Source organism: Bombina bombina, chromosome 1 (genome assembly GCF_027579735.1).
Source record: "Bombina bombina isolate aBomBom1 chromosome 1, aBomBom1.pri, whole genome shotgun sequence".
NCBI lineage: Eukaryota > Metazoa > Chordata > Amphibia > Anura > Bombinatoridae > Bombina > Bombina bombina.
Genome location: NC_069499.1, coordinates 290,750,670 through 290,773,983, shown reverse-complemented (window position 1 = coordinate 290,773,983; position 23,314 = coordinate 290,750,670). Strand labels below are relative to the sequence as shown.

The following is a 23,314-nucleotide window of genomic DNA, read 5'->3' as shown; positions in this document are numbered from 1 at the left end:
AATAAAAATAGATCTACATTACTGACAGTTAATCGCAAAGTTGAGCCCTCTAATAAGAGGGAAGAATATAAAATTAGGTTTATAACCACTTACAATAAAGGACATGGAATTATTCAGAAAGTCTTCAATAAACATTGGGGAATATTAAAATCAGACCCTTTACTTCAAACCCAACTAACTGAGAAACAAGCAATCATGTTTAGAAGAGCCAGAAATCTTAAGAACATACTAGCACCAAGTAGGTTAAAGCCAATAGAAGTGAAAAAAATGGTACCACTAAGCAATTGGTTAAGTTTGAAAGAAAAAACATATAAGTGTGGTAAACGAGTAGAAGAAGATTTACATAGGGTGTACAAACAGGAAAGTACATACAAGGTTTAATGAGCATCTATCCTATATTATAAAAGGCCAAGTGTGTTTGTCCGAAGCTGTCATGCGCAGTAAAGAGACGGGGGAGAGAGAGCAAAAGAGAGGGGAAAGAGCAAAATAGAGGGAAGAGAGAGCAAAAGAGAGGGGGAGAGAGAGCGCAAAAGAGAGGGGGAGAGAGAGCGCAAAAGAGAGGGGGAGAGAGAGCGCAAAAGAGAGGGCGAGAGAGAGCGCAAAAGAGAGGGGGAGAGAGAGCGCAAAAGAGAGGGGGAGAGAGAGCGCAAAAGAGAGGGGGAGAGAGAGCGCAAAAGAGAGGGGGAGAGAGAGCGCAAAAGAGAGGGGGAGAGAGAGCGCAAAAGAGAGGGGGAGAGAGAGCGCAAAAGAGAGGGGGAGAGAGAGCGCAAAAGATAGGGGGAGAGAGAGCGCAAAAGAGAGGGGGAGAGAGAGCGCAAAAGAGAGGGGGAGAGAGAGCGCAAAAGAGAGGGGGAGAGAGAGCGCAAAAGAGGGGGAGAGAGAGCGAGAGCGCAAAAGAGAGGGGGAGAGAGAGCGCAAAAGATAGGGGGAGAGAGAGCGCAAAAGAGAGGTGGAGAGAGAGCGCAAAAGAGAGGGGGAGAGAGAGCGCAAAAGAGAGGGAGGGAGAGAGAGCGCAAAAGAGAGGGAGGGAGAGAGAGCGCAAAAGAGAGGGAGGGAGAGAGAGCGCAAAAGAGAGGGGGGAGAGTGCAAAAGAGAGGGGGGAGAGTGCAAAAGAGAGAGGGGAGAGAGAGAGCGCAAAAGATAGGAGAGAGAGGAGAGAGCAAGGGACCGCTGTACTGCAAAAAATGGCTCGTGTAAACGGGCTTTAGAACTAGTATAATATAAAAGAAAAACATGAGAAACACAACGTACCACAAAATGTCTGGCAAATACATGGCGGAGACCATAGATCATTAAAAATTCTAAATTATAGATTGGATCCCACCCAATGTTCCCTCTAACTTTTTCTATAACAGTGCGGACCTACTACTGTTATGAGCAAAACTGTTTTACATGACCTGACAACTGGGCAGCTCGTTAAAATAAAAATTAAACAAACAATATCATGAAACCCAAACTTTTTTCTTTCTTTATTCAGACTGAGAATGCCATTTTAAACAACTTTCCAATTTAATTGTATTATTAAATTTGCTTTGTTTTTTTGTATCCTTTGTTCAAAAGCATACCTTGGTTGGCTAAGGAGCAGCAACGCACTACTGGGAGCTAGCTGCTGATTGGTGCCTGCACATATATGCTTGTTCTCATTAGTTCAAAAGATGTGTTCAGCTAGCCTCCAGTAGTGCAGTGCTGCTAATTCAACAAAAATACCAAGAGAATGAAGCTAAATTGATAATAGAAGTACATTTGAAAGTTCTTTAAAATTGTATGTTCTATTTGAATCATAAAAAGAAAATTTATGCTTACCTGATAAATTTATTTCTTCTACGATATGACGAGTCCACGGATTTCATCCTTACTTGTGGGATATTAACCTCCTGCTGACAGGAAGTGGCAAAGAGCACCACAGCAAAGCTGTATATATAGCTCCTCCCTTCCCTCCACCTCCAGTCATTCGACCGAAGTTAGGAAGAGAAAGGAAAAGCCAAAGGTGCAGAGGTGACTGAAGTTTAACTAAAATATACCTGTCTTAAAAAATGACAGGGTGGGCCGTGGACTCGTCATATCGTAGAAGAAATAAATTTATCAGGTAAGCATACATTTCCTTTTTTTCTACAAGATATGACGAGTCCACGGATTTCATCCTTACTTGTGGGATACAATACCAAAGCTACAGGACACGGATGAAAAGGGAGGGACAAGACAGGGACCTAAACGGAAGGCACCACTGCTTGAAGAACCTTTCTCCCAAAACCAGCCTTAGAAGAAGCAAAAGTATCAAATTTGTAAAATTTTTAAAAAGTGTGAAGAGACGACCAAGTTGCAGCCTTGCAAATCTGTTCAACAGAAGCATCGTTTTTAAATGCCCATGAGGAAGCCACAGCCCTGGTGGAATGAGTCGTAATTCTTTCAGGAGGCTGCTGTCCAGCAGTCTCATACGCCAGGCAGATGATACTCTTCAGCCAAAAAGAAAGAGAGGTAGCCGTAGCTTTCTGACCCCTACGCTTTCCAGAAAAAACAATGAATAATGAAGATGATTGATGGAAATCTTTAGTCGCCTGCAAGTAAAACTTCAGGGCACGGACCACGTCCAAGTTATGCAACATACGCTCCTTCTTAGAAGAAGGGTTAGGACATAATGAAGGAACAACAATTTCCTGATTAATATTCTTATTAGAAACAACCTTAGGAAGGAAACCAGGTTTGGTACGTAAAACCACCTTATCAGAATGGAAGATAAGACAAGGCGAATCACATTGTAACGCTGAAAGAAATAGCAACCAAAAATAAAACCTTCCAAGATAACAACTTAATATCTATGGAATGCATGGGTTCAAACGGAACCCCTTGAAGAACATTAAGAACTAAATTCAAACTTCAGGGTGGAGCAATTGGTCTAAACACAGGCTTAATTCTGGTTAGAGTCTGACAAAAAGACTGAACGTCTGGAACATCTGCCAAACTTTTGTGTAGCAAAATTGACAAAGCAGAGATTTGTCCCTTTAAGGAACTTGCTGATAACCCTTTCTCTAAACCTTCTTGGAGAAAAGACAGAATACTAGGAATCCTAACTCTACTCCATGAGTAGCCTTTGGATTCACACCAAAAAAGATATTTACGCCATATCTTATGATAGATTTTTCTAGTGATCAAGCGTTCAATCTCCAAGCAGTCAGTTGCAGAGAAACTAGATTTGGGTGTTGGAAGGGTCCCTGAACTTGAAGGTCCTGCCTCAATGGAAGCTTCCACGGCGGTAGAGAGGACATGTCCACTAGATCGGCATACCAAGTCCTGCGAGGCCATGCAGGTGCGATTAGAATTACTGAAGCCTTCTCCTGTTTGATCCGAGCAATCACCCGGGGCAGGAGAGCAAACGGTGGAAACACATAAGCTAGGTTGAACGACCAAGGCACTGCCAAGGCATCTATCAGTTCGGCCTGAGGATCCTTTGACCTGGATCCGTATCTTGGGAGTTTGGCATTCTGACGAAATGCCATCAGATCCAACTCCGGTCTGCCCCATCTGAGGATCAGAGCGGCAAAGACCTCCGGATGGAGTTCCCACTCCCCCAGATGAAACGTCTGTCTGCTTAAAAAGTCCGCTTCCCAGTTGTCCACTCCTGGGATGTAGATTGCTGACAGACAACAAGAGTGGGCCTCCGCCCATCGAATTATCTTGGATACTTCTGTCATCGCTAAGGAACTCCTTGTTCCTCCCTGATAATTGATGTAAGCCACAGTCGTGATGTTGTCCGACTGAAAGCGAATGAATTTGGCCGAAGCCAACTGAGGCCACGCCTGAAGCACATTGAAAATTGCTCTCAATTCCAGAATATTCATTGGAAGAAGTGACTCCGATTGAGTCCACACACCCTGAGCCTTCAGGGAATTCCAGACCACACCCCAACCTAGAAGGCTGGCGTCTGTCATCACTATCACCCATGCGGGTCTGCGGAAGCACGTGCCTTGGGACAGATGATCCTGAGACAACCACCAAAGAAGAGAGTCTCTTGTCTCCTGATCCAGATCTATCTGAGGAGACAAATTTGCATAATCTCCATTCCACTGTCTGAGCATGCTCAGCTGTAGTGGTCTGAGATGAAAACGAGCAAACGGAATGATGTCCATTGCCGCTACCATCAATCCAGTTGCCTCCATGCACTGGGCCACTGATGGCTGAGGATTGGACTGAAGGGCTCGGCATGTATTCAGAATCTTTAACTTTCTGACCTCTGTCAAGAAAATTTTCATGGAAATGGAATCTTTTAGAGTTCCCAGGAATGGAACCCTGGTCTGTGGAATTAATGAACTCTTTTCTAGATTCACCTTCCACCCGTGAGTCCTCAGAAAGGACAGAACCATGTCTGTATGAGACTTTGTCAGATGGTAAGACGACGCCTGGATCAGAATATCATCTAGATAAGGCGCCACTGCAATACCCCGCGGCCTGAGAACCGCCAGAAGGGACCCTAGAACCTTCGTGAAGATCCTGGGTGCTGTGGCCAACCCAAAGGGAAGAGCCACAAACTGAAAATGTTTGTCCAGGAAGGCAAACCTTAGGAACTGATGATGATCCTTGTGGATAGGAATATGAAGGTATGCATACTTCAAGTCCACGGTAGTCATATATTGACCCTCCTGGATCAATGGAAGAATTGTCCGAATAGTCTCCATCTTGAAGGATGGAACTCTGAGAAACTTGTTTAGACTCTTTAGATCTAAAATGGGTCGAAACGTGCCCTCTTTTTTGGGAACCCCTGTCCCTGTTCCAGTCTTGGAACGGGACGAATTACTCCCATAGTAGAGAGGTCTTTTACACAACATAAGAACGCCTCTCTTTTTGTCTGGTCTTTTGAATTCCAGCTGATATCCTTGGGACACGATTTCCAGTGTCCAAGGATCCTGAACATCCTGAACATCTCTTACCCAAGCCTGGGCAAAGAGAGAAAGTCTGCCCCCTACTAGATCCGGTCCCGGATCGGGGGCCACCCCTTCATGCTGTCTTGGTAGCAGCAGCGGGCTTCTTGGGTTGCTTACCCTTGTTCCAAGCCTGGTTGGGTCTCCAGACGGACATAGCTTGTGCAAAGTTCCCATCCTGTTTAGTGGAAGATGAGGAGGGGACTCCCTTAAAATTTAGAAAGGAACGAAAATTACTCTGTCTACCTTTCTGCTTAGATGTTTTATCCTGAGGTAAGAGATGGCCCTTACCTCCCGTAATGTCTGAAATAATCTCTTTCAAGTCAGAACCAAATAGAGTCTTCCCCTTTAAAAGGAATAGACAAAAGCTTGGATTTAGAGGACACATCCGCAGACCAAGCCTTTAACCACAAAGCGCTGCACGCTAGAATGGCAAAACCTGCATTCTTAGCCGCTAACTTAGCGATCTGAAAAGCGGCGTCAGTGACAAAGGAATTAGCCAATTTTAGGGCCTTAATCCTATTCATGATTTCCTCTAAGGAAGTCTCAGTCTTCAGAAATTCTTCCAAAGCATCAAACCAAAAGGCAGCCGCAGTTGTAACTGGTACAATACAGGCTGTCGGTTGTAAGAGGAAACCCTGATGAACAAATAGCTTTTTTAGCAGACCCTCCAATTTTTTATCCATAGAGTCTTTGAATGCACAACTGTCCTCAATCGGAATAGTTACCAACTTTGTCAGATATCTTTTATTAAACAATAGTTTACTGTCTCTTTAAATAAAAAAATCTTTAATTGACAAAAACGTGTACTGCGTCTTTGATAAAATTTTATTTTCACACCAAATAAAATTGACCGTTAATAAATATATACTGTCTCTAACTAATAAAAACGTTTATTTTTCTGACAAAAAAACTTCAATTTTTAGCCCACAAAACGATGATAACAAAAGTGAAGTCACACAGAAGCTCTGCTTTAACATTCACAGTGTCCGTTAGAAAAGAAAAAGGAGTTAGAACTCCAGTCACCCTGCCACAGCTCTGCTGCGGCTCCTACCTGGCTCCGGATGAGAACCGGACTCGTGACCCCCTGATCTAGCAGCACTCTTACAACGAAGCCAAAAGCTGCACCGGAGTAGAGAACTGTCACCGGCCTAAAACAGCTACTCAATAGCGCTACAGAAAGCGCGCAAATGAGGCCCCGCCCATCGTGGGCGTCAATAAAAAACGTAACCCATCTACACAAGGTTTGCCCAAAGTGAAATCCCCAGCGTCAGCCATAGTGAATACAGTTTATGAAACACCCTATTGCTGCCAGCTCACAATAAAAATATAATTTATGCTTACCTGATAAATTCATTTCTCTTGTAGTGTAGTCAGTCCACGGGTCATCCATTACTTATGGGATTATATCTCTTCCCTAACAGGAAGTGCAAGAGGATCACCCAAGCAGAGCTGCTATATAGCTCCTCCCCTCATACGTCATATCCAGTCATTCGACCGAAACCATACGAGAAAGGAGAAACTATAGGGTGCAGTGGTGACTGGAGTTTAATTAAAATTTAAACCTGCCGTAAAAAACAGGGCGGGCCGTGGACTGACTACACTACAAGAGAAATTAATTTATCAGGTAAGCATAAATTATATTTTCTCTTGTTAAGTGTAGTCAGTCCACGGGTCATCCATTACTTATGGGATACCAATACCAAAGCTAAAAGTACACGGATGACGGGAGGGACAAGGCAGGATCTTTACACGGAAGGAACCACTGCCTGTAAAACCTTTCTCCCAAAAACAGCCTCCGAAGAAGCAAAAGTGTCAAATTTGTAAAATTTGGAAAAAGTGTGAAGTGAAGACCAAGTTGCAGCCTTGCAAATCTGTTCAACAGAGGCCTCATTCTTAAAGGCCCAGGTGGAAGCCACAGCTCTAGTAGAATGAGCTGTAATCATTTCAGGAGGCTGCAGTCCAGCAGTCTCATAGGCTAAGCGTATTATGCTACGAAGCCAAAAAGAGAGAGAGGTAGCCGAAGCCTTTTGACCTCTCCTCTGTCCAGAGTAAACGACAAACAGGGAAGAAGTTTGACGAAAATCTTTAGTTGCCTGCAAATAAAACTTCAGGGCACGGACAACGTCCAGATTGTGCAAAAGTCGTTCCTTCTTTGAAGAAGGGTTAGGACACAATGATGGAACAACAATCTCTTGATTGATATTCCTGTTAGTGACTACCTTAGGTAAGAACCCAGGTTTAGTACGCAGAACTACCTTGTCTGAATGAAAAATCAGATAAGGGGAGTCACAATGTAAGGCAGATAACTCAGAGACTCTTCGAGCCGAGGAAATAGCCATCAAAAACAGAACTTTCCAAGATAACAGCTTGATATCAACGGAATGAAGGGGTTCAAACGGAACGCCTTGCAGAACGTTAAGAACTAAGTTTAAGCTCCACGGCGGAGCAACAGTCTTAAACACAGGCTTAATCCTTGCTAAAGCTTGACAAAAAGCCTGAACGTCTGGAACTTCTGCCAGACGTCTGTGCAGAAGAATAGACAGAGCTGAAATGGACCCTGAATCAGAAGGTCCTGTCTCAGAGGCAGAGACCATGGTGGACAGGACGACATGTCCACTAGATCTGCATACCAGGTCCTGCGTGGCCACGCAGGCGCTATTAGAATCACCGATGCTCTCTCCTGTTTGATCCTGGCAATCAATCGAGGAAGCATCGGGAATGGTGGAAACACATAAGCCATGTTGAAGACCCAATGTGCTGTCAGAGCATCTATCAGCACCGCTCCCGGGTCCCTGGACCTGGATCCGTAACAAGGAAGCTTGGCGTTCTGGCGAGACGCCATGAGATCCAGATCTGGTTTGCCCCAACGATGAATCAGTTGGGCAAAGACCTCCGGATGAAGTTCCCACTCCCCCGGATGAAAAGTCTGGCGACTTAGAAAATCCGCCTCCCAGTTCTCCACGCCTGGGATGTGGATCGCTGACAGGTGGCAAGAGTGAGACTCTGCCCAGCGAATTATCTTTGAGACTTCCAACATCGCTAGGGAACTCCTGGTTCCTCCTTGATGATTGATGTAAGCCACAGTCGTGATGTTGTCCGACTGAAATCTGATGAACCTCAGAGTTGCTAACTGAGGCCAAGCCAGAAGAGCATTGAAAATTGCTCTTAACTCCAGAATGTTTATTGGAAGGAGTCTCTCTTCCTGAGTCCATGATCCCTGAGCCTTCAGGGAATTCCAGACTGCGCCCCAACCTAGAAGGCTGGCGTCTGTTGTTACAATCGTCCAATCTGGCCTGCGGAAGGGCATCCCCTTGGACAGATGTGGCCGAGAAAGCCACCATAGAAGAGAATCTCTGGTCTCTTGATCCAGATTTAGCAGAGGGGACAAATCTGAGTAATCCCCATTCCACTGACTTAGCATGCACAATTGCAGCGGTCTGAGATGCAGGCGCGCAAATGGCACTATGTCCATTGCCGCTACCATTAAGCCGATTACCTCCATGCACTGAGCCACTGACGGGTGTTGAATGGAATGAAGTAAACGGCAAGCATCTAGAAGTTTTGATAACCTGGCCTCTGTCAGGTAAATTTTCATCTCTACAGAATCTATAAGAGTCCCTAGGAAGGGAACTCTTGTAAGTGGCAATAGAGAACTCTTTTCCACGTTCACCTTCCACCCATGCGACCTCAGAAATGCCAGAACTATCTCTGTATGAGACTTGGCAGTTTGAAAACTTGACGCTTGTATCAGAATGTCGTCTAGGTACGGAGCTACCGCTATGCCTTGTGGTCTTAGTACACCCAGAAGTGATCCCAGAACCTTTGTAAAGATTCTTGGAGCCGTAGCTAACCCGAAGGGAAGAGCTACAAACTGGTAATGCCTGTCTAGGAAGGCAAATCTTAGATACCGGTAATGATCCTTGTGAATCGGTATGTGAAGGTAGGCATCCTTTAAATCCACTGTGGTCATGTACTGACCCTCTTGGATCATGGGTAGGATGGTTCGAATAGATTCCATTTTGAACGATGGAACTCTTAGGAATTTGTTTAGGATCTTTAAGTCCAAGATTGGTCTGAAGGTTCCCTCTTTCTTGGGAACCACAAATACATTTGAATAAAATCCTTGCCCGTGTTCCGACCGCGGAACTGGGTGGATCACCCCCATTAGTAAGAGGTCTTGAACACAGCGTAGAAACGCCTCTTTCTTTATTTGGTTTGCTGATAACCTTGAAAGATGAAATCTCCCTTGTGGAGGAGAAGCTTTGAAGTCCAGAAGATATCCCTGAGATATGATCTCCAACGCCCAGGGATCCTGGACATCTCTTGCCCAAGCCTGGGCAAAGAGAGAAAGTCTGCCCCCCACTAGATCCGTTTCCGGATAGGGGGCCCTCACTTCATGCTGTCTTAGGGGCAGCAGCAGGTTTTCTGGCCTGCTTGCCCTTGTTCCAGGACTGGTTAGCTTTCCAGCCCTGTCTGTAGCGAGCAACAGCTCCTTCCTGTCTTGGAGCGGAGGAAGTTGATGCTGCTCCTGCCTTGAGGTTACGAAAGGCACGAAAATTAGACTGTTTAGCCCTTGGTTTGGCCCTGTCTTGAGGCAGAGCATGGCCCTTACCTCCAGTAATGTCAGCGATAATTTCTTTCAAGCCGGGCCCGAATAAGGTCTGCCCTTTGAAAGGAATATTAAGCAATTTAGATTTAGAAGTTACATCAGCTGACCAGGATTTAAGCCACAGCGCTCTGCGCGCTTGGATGGCGAATCCGGAGTTCTTAGCCGTAAGTTTGGTTAAGTGTACGACGGCATCAGAAACAAATGAGTTAGCTAGCTTAAGGGCTTTAAGCTTGTTCATAATTTCATCCAATGGAGCTGTGCGAATGGTCTCTTCCAGAGACTCAAACCAGAATGCCACCGCCGCAGTGACAGGCGCAATGCATGCAAGGGGTTGTAAGATAAAACCTTGTTGAACAAACTTTTTCTTAAGGTAACCCTCTAACTTTTTATCCATTGGATCTGAAAAGGCACAGCTATCCTCCACCGGGATAGTGGTGCGCTTAGCCCAAGTAGAAACTGCTCCCTCCACCTTAGGGACCGTCTGCCATAAGTCCCGTGTGGTGGCGTCTATTGGAAACATTTTTCTAAATATAGGAGGGGGTGAAAAGGGCACACCGGGTTTATCCCACTCCTTGTTAACAATTTCTGTAAGCCTTTTAGGTATAGGAAAAACGTCAGTACACACCGGTACCGCAAAATATTTATCCAGCCTACATACTTTCTCTGGAATTGCAACCGTGTTACAATCATTCAGAGCCGCTAATACCTCCCCTAGCAATACGCGGAGGTTCTCAAGCTTAAATTTAAAATGAGAAATCTCTGAATCCAGTCTGCCTGGATCAGATCCGTCACCCACAGAATGAAGCTCTCCGTCCTCATGTTCTGCAAATTGTGACGCAGTGTCAGACATGGCTCTACCATTATCAGCGCACTCTGTTCTTACTCCAGAGTGATCGCGCTTACCTCTTAATTCTGGCAATTTAGATAGTACTTCTGTCATAACAGTAGCCATGTCTTGCAGAGTGATTTGTATGGGCCGCCCTGATGTACTTGGCGCCACAATATCACGCACCTCCTGAGCGGGAGGCGAAGGTACTGACACGTGAGGAGAGTTAGCCGGCATAACTTCCCCCTCGTTGTCTGGTGATAATTTCTTTACATGCAAAGTTAGACTTTTATTTAAAGTAACATCAATAGATTGAGTGCACAAATTTCTGTTGGGCTCCACATTGGCCTTTAAACATAGTGAACAGACAGATTCATCTGTATCAGAAATGTTTAAACAGACTAGCAATAAGATTAGCAAGCTTGGAAATACTTTCAATAAATTTACAAGCAATATAAAGAATGCTACTGCGCCTTTAAGAAGCACAAAAAAACTGTCACAGTTGAAATAACGATGAAACAAATTAGTTATAGCAACCAAATTTTTACAGTAAGTGTATAAAGTTAGCAGAGGATTGCACCCACCAGCAAAGGATGATTAACCCCCTGATACCCAAAAAACGGATAACAAATATATTAATTAACGTTTTTTATCACAGTCAAACACACTGTCACAGGTCTGCTGTGACTGATTACCTCCCTCAAAACTAGTTTTGAAGACCCCTGAGCTCTGTAGAGACGTCCTGGATCATGGAGGAAGACTGTGACTGAATTTTTACTGCGCAAAAAAGCGCTAAAATAGGCCCCTCCCACTCATATTACAACAGTGGGGAAGCTCAGTAAACTGTTTCTATGCAGAAAAAACGACAGCCATGTGGTAAAAATCATGCCCAATAAGTTTTATCACCAAGTACCTCACAAAAAAAAACGATTAACATGCCAGCAAACGTTTTATATATTTTAAAGTTATGAAGTATTATTAATCAGCCTGCTGCCAGTCGCTTTTACTGCAGTGAAGGCTCAGATATTACTTTAATATTAACAGTATTTTCTGAGTGAAATTCCATTCCCTAGAAAAATACTTCAGTGTATACACACATACTTATCAGCCTGATACCAGTCGCTACTACTGCATTTAAGGCTGCACTTACATTACATCGGTATTAGCAGTATTTTCTCAGTCAATTCCATTCCTTAGAAAATAATTTACTGCACATACCTCCTTGCAGGGGGGCCCTGCATGCTATTCCCCTGTTCTGAAGTTACCTCACTCCCCAGAATGTACGAGAACAGCCAGTGGATCTTAATTACGTCCGCTAAGATCATAGAAAAAACTCAGGCAGATTCTTCTTCTAATGCTGCCTGAGAACAAACAGCACACTCCGGTGCCGTTTAAAATAACAAACTTTTGATTGAAGAAATAAAACTAAGTTTAAAACACCACAGTCCTCTCACACGACCTGTCTTTAGTTAGGTGCAAGAGAATGACTGGATATGACGTATGAGGGGAGGAGCTATATAGCAGCTCTGCTTGGGTGATCCTCTTGCACTTCCTGTTAGGGAAGAGATATAATCCCATAAGTAATGGATGACCCGTGGACTGACTACACTTAACAAGAGAAAGTAAAAATTTTAATGCAAAAATTGTAAACAGAGTATAAATGTCCCAGTGCACTAGACCAATAATCTGCCTGTCTGTCTGGGTATTAATCTCTACTGTGATAGAGCAAGTTAATTCAGAGTTCTGCTGCAAGGCCTTGAAAATAAACTGCACCTACCTCCATGCTGAGTAACAGCATGATGTTACTCACATTGTCCAGAGGTCCACTATCTACTCCAGAGGTCCTGTGGATAAGAAGAAAAAGGTCTTAGGCAAAATCACTAAGTCCCTCTCCAGGCAACACCAAAAGGGGAGGCATAGTGATAGTAAAACTCCACCAGTTCTTCACAATTGGTCCATCAGAAGTTGCCCAGAATAAAAATAGTACACACAGGTACCATTTAAAATAATAAACACTTGATTGAAGAATCTAAACTAACACCTCACTTTACCTCTTCCTATCACTAACACAGGCAAAGAGAATGACTGGAGGTGGAGGGAAGGGAGGAGCTATATATACAGCTCTGCTGTGGTGCTCTTTGCCACTTCCTGTCAGCAGGAGGTTAATATCCCACAAGTAAGGATGAAATCCGTGGACTCGTCATATCTTGTAGAAGAAAGGAAAATTTGGTGTTTCCTGTCACTGTAAATAAAAACAAACAGGAGGACTGACTAATGATAAATGTAGTACACACAGAACAAATAGTACTTTAATACATTATACAATAATAATTAGTTGTTGCACATTGAAGTTTTAGGCAGTTAATTCAGGAAAATTGTTTACCATAAGTAGAAAAGTGAGGGGCAAAACAGCACATAAGATAAGGGGGGGGGTGTAGGGGTTTCTGCATCTGGTGAGAGTTCTGTGTGACCCATACTGGCATAAGAGGAGTTTGAACAGAAAACCATCTGCTCACATGTCTGATTTAGACCATCCTAGCTTAACTGGGGTGGAGCTTGCCATGTAGCAGCTAATAAATATATCAGCACGTACTGCATAAGGGGACAGCAAGAAAAGCAATGTAAGAACATAATTGCATATGGTGGAAGGTCAGCGTTCATGTATGTGCCCAGGGGTGGCAGGAAAGCCATAAATCTTATCAGAAGAATGATGTGGGTACATATTTGGCATAACGGAGGACTGCTGTAAATAAATGTAGGGTTGGGGAACATGCATATACAAGAGTTCAAATCTGCTGCACTGGGAGCATACTTGATGACTGTGACAAATAAAGTGGCATAAATCTGGTCTTGAACTGTTGCGCCAGGGGCTGGTGAAGTCAAAACAAAAAGTTAAATCTCTGGGGCCGGTGCAGGACACCTGTACCTGCTGGAGAACTCCTATTCTCAAAGTTGCTTTGCCATAGAGGTAGGTTGGTCCAGAGGGGCCACAAGCTACATAAGTGGGTTTAGCCCGTATCTCATCTAATTATTAGTACAAAAATTAAAAGTACCAGAGCCTGTACTTTTAACTTTTGAACTAATAGAGATGGTATAAGGAGCAGTTCTGGAGTTTGATGGCTAGTCATTCCCTAAAATGTACAGCATACTTGGGCACCCATGTTGTTTGACATGGTATAAGTATACAAAGCCCTTAAACTTACGATTCAGAAGCTCCTTCCACCTCCGGAATCGGCCACATGTGTATCCCCATTTGCCGCTTCTGCCAACGTCACCGCTGCAAACACCACTGAGCAGCTGACAGTCTTTTGATGCACTGAGGGCTCCTAGATTATAAACACCCCCTGTGATGCACGGCCTTAATTGACACATGCGCAGGGCCTAACAAATCACTGTGTGACCGCTTCCACACTCTAGAGGGAACATTGATCCCACCTGATAAAAATAATAGATTGCTATCTCTGAGACAACGAGAGTCCTTTTGGATACATCGGGGCCGATTTATCATTGGTCTGTCCGACATGATCCGCTCAGTGGATCATGTCCGACAGACATCGATGAATGCCGACAGCATACGCTGTCGGCATTTATCATTGCATTTAGAGAAAATCAGTTAAGAACTGAAAAAAAAGAGTACAAATGTAGCACTCACAAGTACGTTAATAAGTAAATGGTTTGTATTGAGCAAAGAATGAAAATAAAAATAAAACATAACTTTCATTAAATATTACTGTTAAAAAAATGGTAGGGGGGTAGATTTATCATTGCACATTTATCATTGCACAAGCAGTTCTTGTGAACTGCTTGTGCAATGCCACTCCCTGCAGATTCGCAGCCAATCGGCCGCTAGCAGGGGGTGTCAATCAGCCCGATCATTTAGAATCGAGCGGATTGATGTCCGCAGCCTCAGAGCAGGGGGACCAGTAATGGAGCAGCGACTGCTGTTTCCGACAAGCCTGAAGGCTCGCACGGAAACAGGGGCATCAGGGGCCATTCGGCCCTTGATAATTCGGCCCCATCATCTTAATAGTTTGTATCCAAATGGTTTAAATTTAGAAGTAGACATTGCAGCCTATTCATAATAAATATTCTGTATGCTCTGTTCTAATTTCTGGTGTAGGACACAAAAGAGTTCTTCCAAATCTTCATATCTTCATAATAAAGATGTTTGATTTGTACTAATGTAGAGACAATCAGGTATTTTAAGTTGCAGCTTTTAATGTATTTATATATATTTAGTTAAATGTTTTTTAGTATGGGGTTTTTAATTGTGTGTATATTTATGTATGATGAATTATCATTATGAGTATTAATTAAAAAAAAATGTTTTATTCTTCTGTTTAGTAATTATAATACACATCTATTATAATACTTTGTTTGCTTTAAAATTTGAGTAAATACAAATATGAATTCGGAACTAGTTTCCAGGGGACGTTGTGTATTAGTTATTATAAACTGGACACATGTATATAAACCCAAACAGACAGTGATCAAGTTAGCCGACCACTCCTCCTTTTGAGAAAGCCTGCTTGCTTAGCAGGAGAAATGTGTTGAGGTATCTTGAGCCTTTGAAGCCTCCATACATATGGTGATGACAACACCAAGTCCTGAATAACGCCGGTCGTATCGGAAGGACTAACAATCAGTATAACATCTTGATTAAAGCAGGTTGAACACAGATGGCATCTACCTATGTGCAGGACTACAGGCTTCACATATATATATTTCTTCTATAAGATACGACGAGTCCACGGATTCATCCTTTACTTGTGGGATATTATCCTCCTGCTAACAGGAAGTGGCAAAGAGCACCACAGCAGAGCTGTCTATATAGCTCCTCCCTTGACTCCACCCCCCAGTCATTCTCTTTGCCTACTCTAAGTAATAGGAAGGGTAAAGTGAAAGAGGTGATAAAAAGGAATGGGATAGACCAGGCATTCCATTCTCTCCCGCTCCTACTTTTAAGGATATGTTTCCCATATCTGACACCATTCGGGATTCCTGGCAGACGGTCCCTAAGGTGGAGAAAGCTATTTCTACCCTGGCTAAGCGTACAACTATACCTATTGAGGACAGTTGTGCTTTCAAAGATCCTATGGATAAAAAATTAGAGGGTCTGTTAAAGAAATTGTTTATTCATCAGGGTTTTCTTCTACAACCTATAGCGTGCCTATAGTTGTTCCTGTAACTACTGCAGCAGCTTTTTGGTTTGAGGCTCTAGAGGAGTTTCTTAAGGTTGAGACCCCATTAGATGATATTTTGGATAGAATTAAGGCTCTCAAGCTAGCAAATTCTTTTTTTTACTGATGCCGCTTTTCAAATGGCTAAATTAGCGGCAAAGAATGCAGGCTTTGCCATTTTAGCGCGTAGAGCGTTATGGCTTAAGTCTTGGTCTGCTGATGTGTCATCAAAATCTAAGCTGTTAGCTTTTCCTTTCAAAGGTAAGACCCTATTCGGGCCTGAACTGAAGGAGATCATTTCCGACATTACTGGAGGTAAAGGCCATGCCCTTCCTCAGGACAAGACAGTTAAAATGAGGGCCAAACAAAATAATTTTCGTTCCTTTCGGAACTTCAAAGGTGGACCCTCTATTCCCTCCTCCGCCACGAAGCTGGAGGGGAATTTTGCACAATCCAAGTCAGTCTGGAGACCTAACCAGACCTGGAATAAAGCTAAACAGGCCAAGAAACCTGCTGCTGCTACCAAGACAGCATGAAGGGGCAGCCCCCGATCCGGGACCGGATCTAGTAGGGGGCAGACCTTCTCTCTTCGCTCAGGCTTCGGCAAGAGACGTTCAGGATTCCTGGGCATTAGAAATCGTGACCCAGGGGTATCGTCTAGAAATCAAAGATTCTCTCCCAAGGGGGAGATTTCATCTTTCATGTTTGTCTGTAAACCAGACGAAAAGAGAGGCATTCTTACGCTGTGTAGAAGACCTATATACCATGGGTGTAATCTGCCCAGTTCCAAAAGTATAACAGGGGCAGGGGTTTTACTCCAATCTGTTCGTGGTTCCCAAAAAAGAGGGAACCTTCAGACCGATTTTAGATCTCAAAACTCTAAACAAATTTCTCAGAGTCCCATCCTTCAAGATGGAGACCATTCGGAAAATTTTACCAATGATCCAGGAGGGTCAATATATGACCACCGTGGATTTGAAGGATGCGTATCTTCATATTACTATCCACAAAGATCATCACCAGTTCCTCAGGTTCGCCTTCCTGGACAAACATTACCAGTTTGTGGCCCTTCCTTTCGGGTTGGCCACCGCTCCCAGAATTTTCACAAAGGTGCTAGGGTCCCTTCTGGCGGTTCTAAGGCCGCGGCGCCCTATCTGGATGATATTTTGATTCAGGCGTCAACTTACCATCTAGCCAAATCTCACACGGACATTGTGTTGGCTTTTCTAAGAACTCACGGGTGGAAGGTGAATATAAAAAAGAGTTCACTTGTTCCTCTGACAAGAGTTCCATTCCTAGGAACTCTGATAGACTCGGTAGACATGAAAATTTTTCTGACGGAGGTCAGAAAATCAAAGATCTTAACCACTTGCTGAGCACTTCATTCCATTCCTCGGCCATCAGTGGCTCAGTGTATGGAGGTAATTGGACTAATGGTAGCGGCAATGGACATAGTTCCGTTTGCTCGCTTACATCTCAGACCACTGCAACTGTGCATGCTCAGACAGTGGAATGGGGATTATGCGGATTTAGTCTCCGCGGATAAATCTGGATCTAGAGACCAGAGACTCTCTTCTTTGGTGGTTGTCACAGGATCATCTGTCCAAGGGAATGTGCTTCCGCAGGCCAGCATGGGTCATAGTGACGACGGACGCCAGCCTCAGAGGCTGGGGTGCAGTCTGGAATTCCTTGAAGGCTCAGGGTGTGTGGACTCAGGAGGAGTCCCTACTACCAATAAATATCCTAGAACTGAGAGCGATATTCAACGCGCTTCAGGCGTGGCCTCAGCTGGCTTCGGCCAAATTCATAAGATTCCAGTCGGACAATATCACGACTGTAGCATATATCAATCATCAAGGGGGAACAAAGAGTTCTCTAGCGATGAGAGGTTTCCAAAATAATTCGATGGGCAGAGACTCACTCTTGCCATCTATCAGCAATATATATCCCAGGAGTGGAGAACTGGGAAGCGGATTTGCTAAGTCGTCAGACTTTTCATCCGGGGGAGTGGGAGCTCCATCCGGAGGTTTTTGCACAATTGATTCATCAATGGGGCACGCCAGAATTGGATCTGATGGCATCTCGTCAGAATGCCAAACTTCCTTGTTACGGGTCCAGGTCAAGGGATCCTCAAGCAGTACTGATAGATGCTCTAGCAGTACCGTGGTCATTCAACCTGGCTTATGTGTTTCCTCCTTTTCCTCTCCTACCTCGTCTGATTGCCAGAATTAAACAGGAGAGGGCTTTGGAAATCTTGATAGCGCCTGCGTGGCCACGCAGGACTTGGTATGCAGACCTGGTGGAAATGTTATCTCTGCCACCATGGAAACTGCCACTGAGACAGGACCTTCTCATTCAGGGTCCGTTCCAACATCCAAATCTAGTTTCTCTGCGGCTGACTGCCTGGAGATTGAACGCTTGATTTTATCTAAGCGGGAATTCTCTGAGTCGGTCATTGATACCTTGATTCAGGCTTGAAAGCCTGTCACTAGGAAAATTTATCATAAGATATGGCGTAAATATCTTTATTGGTGCAAATCCAAAGGCTACTCATGGAGTAAGATCAGGATTCCTAGGATTTTGTCTTTTCTCCAAGAAGGATTGGAGAAGGGGTTATCAGCTAGTTCCTTAAAGGGACAGATTTCTGCTTTGTCAATCTTACTACACAAGCGTCTGGCAGATGTCCCAGACGTTCAGTCGTTTTGTCAGGCTTTGGTTAGAATTAAGCCTGTGTTTAAACCTGTTGCTCCGCCATGGAGTTTAAATTTAGATCTAAATGTTCTTCAAGGGGTTCCGTTTGAACCCATGCATTCCATAGATATTAAACTTCTATCTTGGAAAGTTCTGTTTTTGGTAGCTATCTCTTCTGCTCAAAGAGTTTCTGAGCTATCTGCATTACAATGCGACTCGCCTTACCTTATATTCCATTCTGATAAGGTGGTTTTGCGTACTAAACCTGGATTCCTTCCTAAGGTTGTTTCAAATAAAAATATTAATCAGGAAATTGTTGTTCCTTCTCTGTGTCCTAATCCTTCTTCTAAGAAGGAGCATCTGTTACATAACTTGGACGTGGTTCGTGCCTTGAAGTTTTACTTGCAAGCGACTAAGGACTTCCGTCAAACATCTTCTCTGTTTGTTGTCTATTCTGGAAAGCGTAGAGGTCAAAAAGCTATGGCTACCTCCCTTTCTTTTTGGCTGAAAAGCATCATCCGTTTGGCATACGAGACTGCTGGACAGCAGCCTCCTGAAAAGATTACAGCTCATTCTACTAGAGTGGTGGCTTCCACATGGGCTTTTAAAAACGATGCTTCTGTTGAACAGATTTGTAAGGCTGCGACTTGGTCTTCCCTTCATACCTTTTCCAAATTTTACAAATTTGATACTTTTGCTTCTTCGGAGGCTATTTTTGGGAGAAAAGTTCTTCAAGCAGTGGTGCCTTCTGTTTAGGTATCTGTCTTGTCCCTCCCGTTCATCCGTGTCCTGTAGCTTTGGTATTGTATCCCACAAGTAAAGGATGAATCCGTGGACTCGTCGTATCTTATAGAAGAAAAGGAAATTTATGCTTACCTGATAAATTGATTTCTTCTATGATACAACGAGTCCACGGCCCGCCCTGTCAATTTAAGACAGATTATATTTTTTGGTTTAAAACTTCAGTCACCTCTGCACCTTTTAGTTTCTCCTTTTTCTTCCTATACCTTCGGTCGAATGACTGGGGGGTGGAGTCAAGGGAGGAGCTATATAGACAGCTCTGCTGTGGTTCTCTTTGCCACTTCCTGTTAGCAGGAGGATAATATCCCACAAGTAAAGGATGAATCCTTGGACTCGTCGTATCATAGAAGAAATCAATTTATCAGGTAAGCATACATTTCCTTTTTATGTGCATTAATCTCTTTTATATCTTGTAAGTACATAGAGTGTTGTGTGCTTACTCGTTTTAATAAATCACGTGAGTCGGAGCTGCGCTTCTCTTCATTATATCTTTACAGATTATAGTCCATTAATTTGCCAGTTTGATAAGTTAGCGCTCCACTTGTAATCTAGCCCTATATATGTAGCTTATATCTATGCACATAGGTTTTATTATGCAGATACTGAACATTGATCATAAATATTTTTTGCAATGTTCATAGTGTATTCACTTTGTAAAAGTTTAAGTCGATATTTAGATGTGGATCGAAAAATATGATATGTACTATTGTGAATTGTCTATTATCTTTGTTACCATATAGTGCTTAAAAATGTGGACTTAAATACAATGAGATCTTAAAAAATATAATTAAAGATTAAAGAAAATACATTGCCCTTTCTCAATATAGTAGATTAACAAGAACTAAACATATCCAAATCTAATATGACCACTTTCAAAATGGCTGCATATGATCAGGTTATAGACTATAAAAGAGGAAAGGAGAAGATGCACATCACTTCCTTGATAAAGCCTTATGTATACGGCGAAACGTACATCAGAACTTTACGTCATAGCCTCGCCCCATAATATCGTCACAGGGAAAGGTATTGCGCGAATACCGGGCACGAGGCAGGAGAGTTTGTGGTATGAACACCAATATAATCCGGTCCCATTCTGCTATAGTAACGGTATATGCTGCCCACTGAGTACATATAGTGGTTGAATACCCAAGTGAGTATTTTTGTGGAGCGATAGTCTGGCTTTTATACTTATTTTAAGTGTTTTTAATAAATGTGTTTTAAACAGAGTATTGCCAGGTGAATACTGGGTACCTGGCAGTATAAAACCAGGTGTGCGTCATCTGCGGAGCCTCATCTATACGTGAGTAGCCCCCTTGGCAGTTTTGGGTGCATTTGTTTCTATGCATTTATTTTTTCTTTAGGCAAGAAAACTATATATCGAACAGTGGGGTCTATTTATTCACCTTTGGGTCGCAGAATCATGTTGCACATATATCCTTATTGTATTGTTCAATAGTTTGCTTTGATTATCAGATACACATTTTGGCCTAGATTACACATGGAGCTCAAAAATGTTAGCGATATGGTGTGTTAACATTGCTCAAATGCAATCCATACCGCTTCCATTTTTGCATCATACAAGACAAAAGTGATTTTTTTTCATCGATTGAGTGATAATCTAGTGTGCGCTAACATCTGCCTGTTTTATAGCTCCGGTGTGTTAAATCCCTCAAATAACAGACTTCCATGGGTGTGTTTTGTAAATTTCTTCTTGGATAATGTTCAAGTGCTAAGCTTATGGAGTGCAAAAAACAAGTTCAAGTAGTGGATTTCTTCATTTAGGTCTATGCTATACTGTATCAATGTAAATTCAGCAAAAAAGACTTTCACATACATACAAACACATAAACATGTACACCTTTGACCCCTTCCCAGTCCCGCCCCATATCATTTACCATATCCCTTTATTTCTGTATTACATCTAAAAATGACTTAAATCCTCTATTTCCATATCATTTTCATGTGTGTTATTGTACATGAGCACAACACATAATTCACCTCTTGTAATACAATGACCATGCTAATAGCGATATCTCTGTGCTAGCTATTAGAAGTCTAAAAATGTTTTGGCTGCATTAAAATACTTTTGTTAACACTTTTATCATTGACTTATAACAAAAGATTGTGCGTTATTCTTCTCGTGAAGCAAAGTGCAAGAAAATGCAGCTTGCGCTATAAATTGTGCTTCACTTGTAATCAACCTTTATGGGGAATTACATTTTGAGTTCAATGTCCCATTAAGAATTTGGGGCAATCGCAAGGGCACATAACTTACTAATAGGCCATGTTAAGCATCTTACCATTCAACCCCGCATAACTGCGATTGAATCCGTTGCGGTTGACATTTTTTACTGTATCAGGAGCCGTCCCATGGAAAAGCTGCTGCTCATTGTTTGTGTTTCCATTCTTGGTATCAAAGCTCTTCTTCTTAATCTGGTAGTTCAACCAGAGTGGTTGGTTTTGTATTCTCTCGATCTGTCAAACCAAAAAACGATTTAATATATTAATAAAAAGGCTTAAAAAGGATTATAATGTTTACTGTAACCATGGTAATCACCTGATAGCCAATTGGATATTTAATCCCTAAATTAAAAGAGGGGACTCTCCTCTATCTAAAAGGGTCTATGTGTTCTAATATTCCTACAGTGCACAGGTGGCTTATTTCTGCAGCAAAAATACTCAACTAACATGATGCACATTTTGTTTATATCATAAATCTTTTAAGAAAAATAATAAATAATATACTTTGTTTTACCTCCTTTGGTTAAGAAAATGCCATTTTCCAGTAGCATTTATATGCAATGTTTTAGGGGAAGAAGGGCAGTGAAGAGTAACATATAAAGGGATAGTAAAGTCCAAATTAAACTTTCATTATTCAGATAGGGCATGTAATTTGAAACAACTTACTAATGTGCTTTTATCATCAAATTTGCTTTGTTCTCTTGGTATTCTTATGTGAAAGCTAAACCTAGGTAGGCTCATATGCTAATTTCTAAGCCCTTGAAGGCCTCCTCATCTAAATGCATTTGACAGTTTTTCACAGCTAGAGGGCGTTAGTACATGTGTTTCAAATATGTGAAGTTATTTAAGAGTCAGAACTAATTGCCTGAAATGCAAATCTGTCAAAAGCCCTGAGATAAGGAGGCAGCCTGCAGAAGCTTAGATACAAGGTAATTACAGAGGTAAAAAGTGTATTTCTATAACAGTGTTGGTTATGAAAAAACTGGAGAATGGTAAATTAAGGGATTATCTATCTTTTTAAACAATAACATTTTTTGTTTGTTTTGTTTCCTTTAAAGTGACATTAAAAAAAAAGGCCAAAAAGCAAAATCTATAACCCAGGTTTTTAAATTGCTGCAGATTGCCTAAACCTGCTATTTTATTTGCAGTATTTGTAGATTAAAGAAGGTGCCTTTTTAGGGGAGGTTGGAAAAGCACATTTAAAATAAAAAAAAAAGGAGGCGTTTAATATCCTTTAATGCAAATACAGAGGCCAGGAATGTATTTCCTTTAAGTGAACCTAAACTCTTATGTTATCAAACAAGATTATAAGGCCTAAATAATAAGGGACATTATTACTTAAGGCTAACAAGTCTAGAAAGTTAGCATATATTCAAGAAAAAGGAAATATTTTATATACATATATATATATATATATATATATATATATATATATTTTTTTTTTTTTTTACTTAATTTCATACTTTCTATAGCTTTTTTGTATTGTATTCTATAGAATATTTACATAATGGGCAATATTAAATTGTAATTGAATTTGGCACCTTAAGGATCCTCATTCTGCAAGTCTGTGTAAACTTGTTTTGGACATCTGTGTATTCTTGTGTTCCAGAATTCAGCTGCACCAATTTCAGTTCTTCATTAGTCATCTGATCCCAATTTGAAGGTAACTCGAAGGAGAGCTCTGTAACAAATATATCAGCAGCCAAGATTTTGATTAAAACTGTGTGTGTATATATATGTATATATATATATATATATATATATACACACATATATATATATATATATATATATTTCAAGCGATGGTGTAAGTGCACTCTCACCAACTTTTGCAGCTTGTCAGGGTGCTGTGAGATAATAAATAAATTGTAGCAAAGAAGCACTCACTGAACGGTTCCAACTGTGACAAAAAGTTTTAATTCAAACAAGTGACGTTTCGGGACAGTAACAGTCCCTTCCTCTGACAAACTAACAATGTGAAAATGCAGGCCTTAAATAGGCACCAAACTACCCTCCCCACGATTTTGACCAATCATGGTCAAGTTTACAT

At 42.2% G+C, this 23,314-nt stretch overlaps 1 protein-coding gene across 1 annotated transcript in view; it reads right to left on the bottom strand.

Annotated features, from left to right (window-relative positions):
* Positions 1-23,314, bottom strand: part of LOC128645217 (protein mono-ADP-ribosyltransferase PARP14) — a 374,228-nt gene that overhangs the window by 39,715 nt on the left and 311,199 nt on the right. The window contains exons 15-16 of the mRNA XM_053698041.1: positions 22,806-22,945; positions 21,324-21,498 (exon numbers count right to left, since the gene is read on the bottom strand). Coding sequence (XP_053554016.1) covers positions 21,324-21,498; positions 22,806-22,945 — 315 coding nt within the window. The remainder of the gene's footprint in view (positions 1-21,323; positions 21,499-22,805; positions 22,946-23,314) is intronic.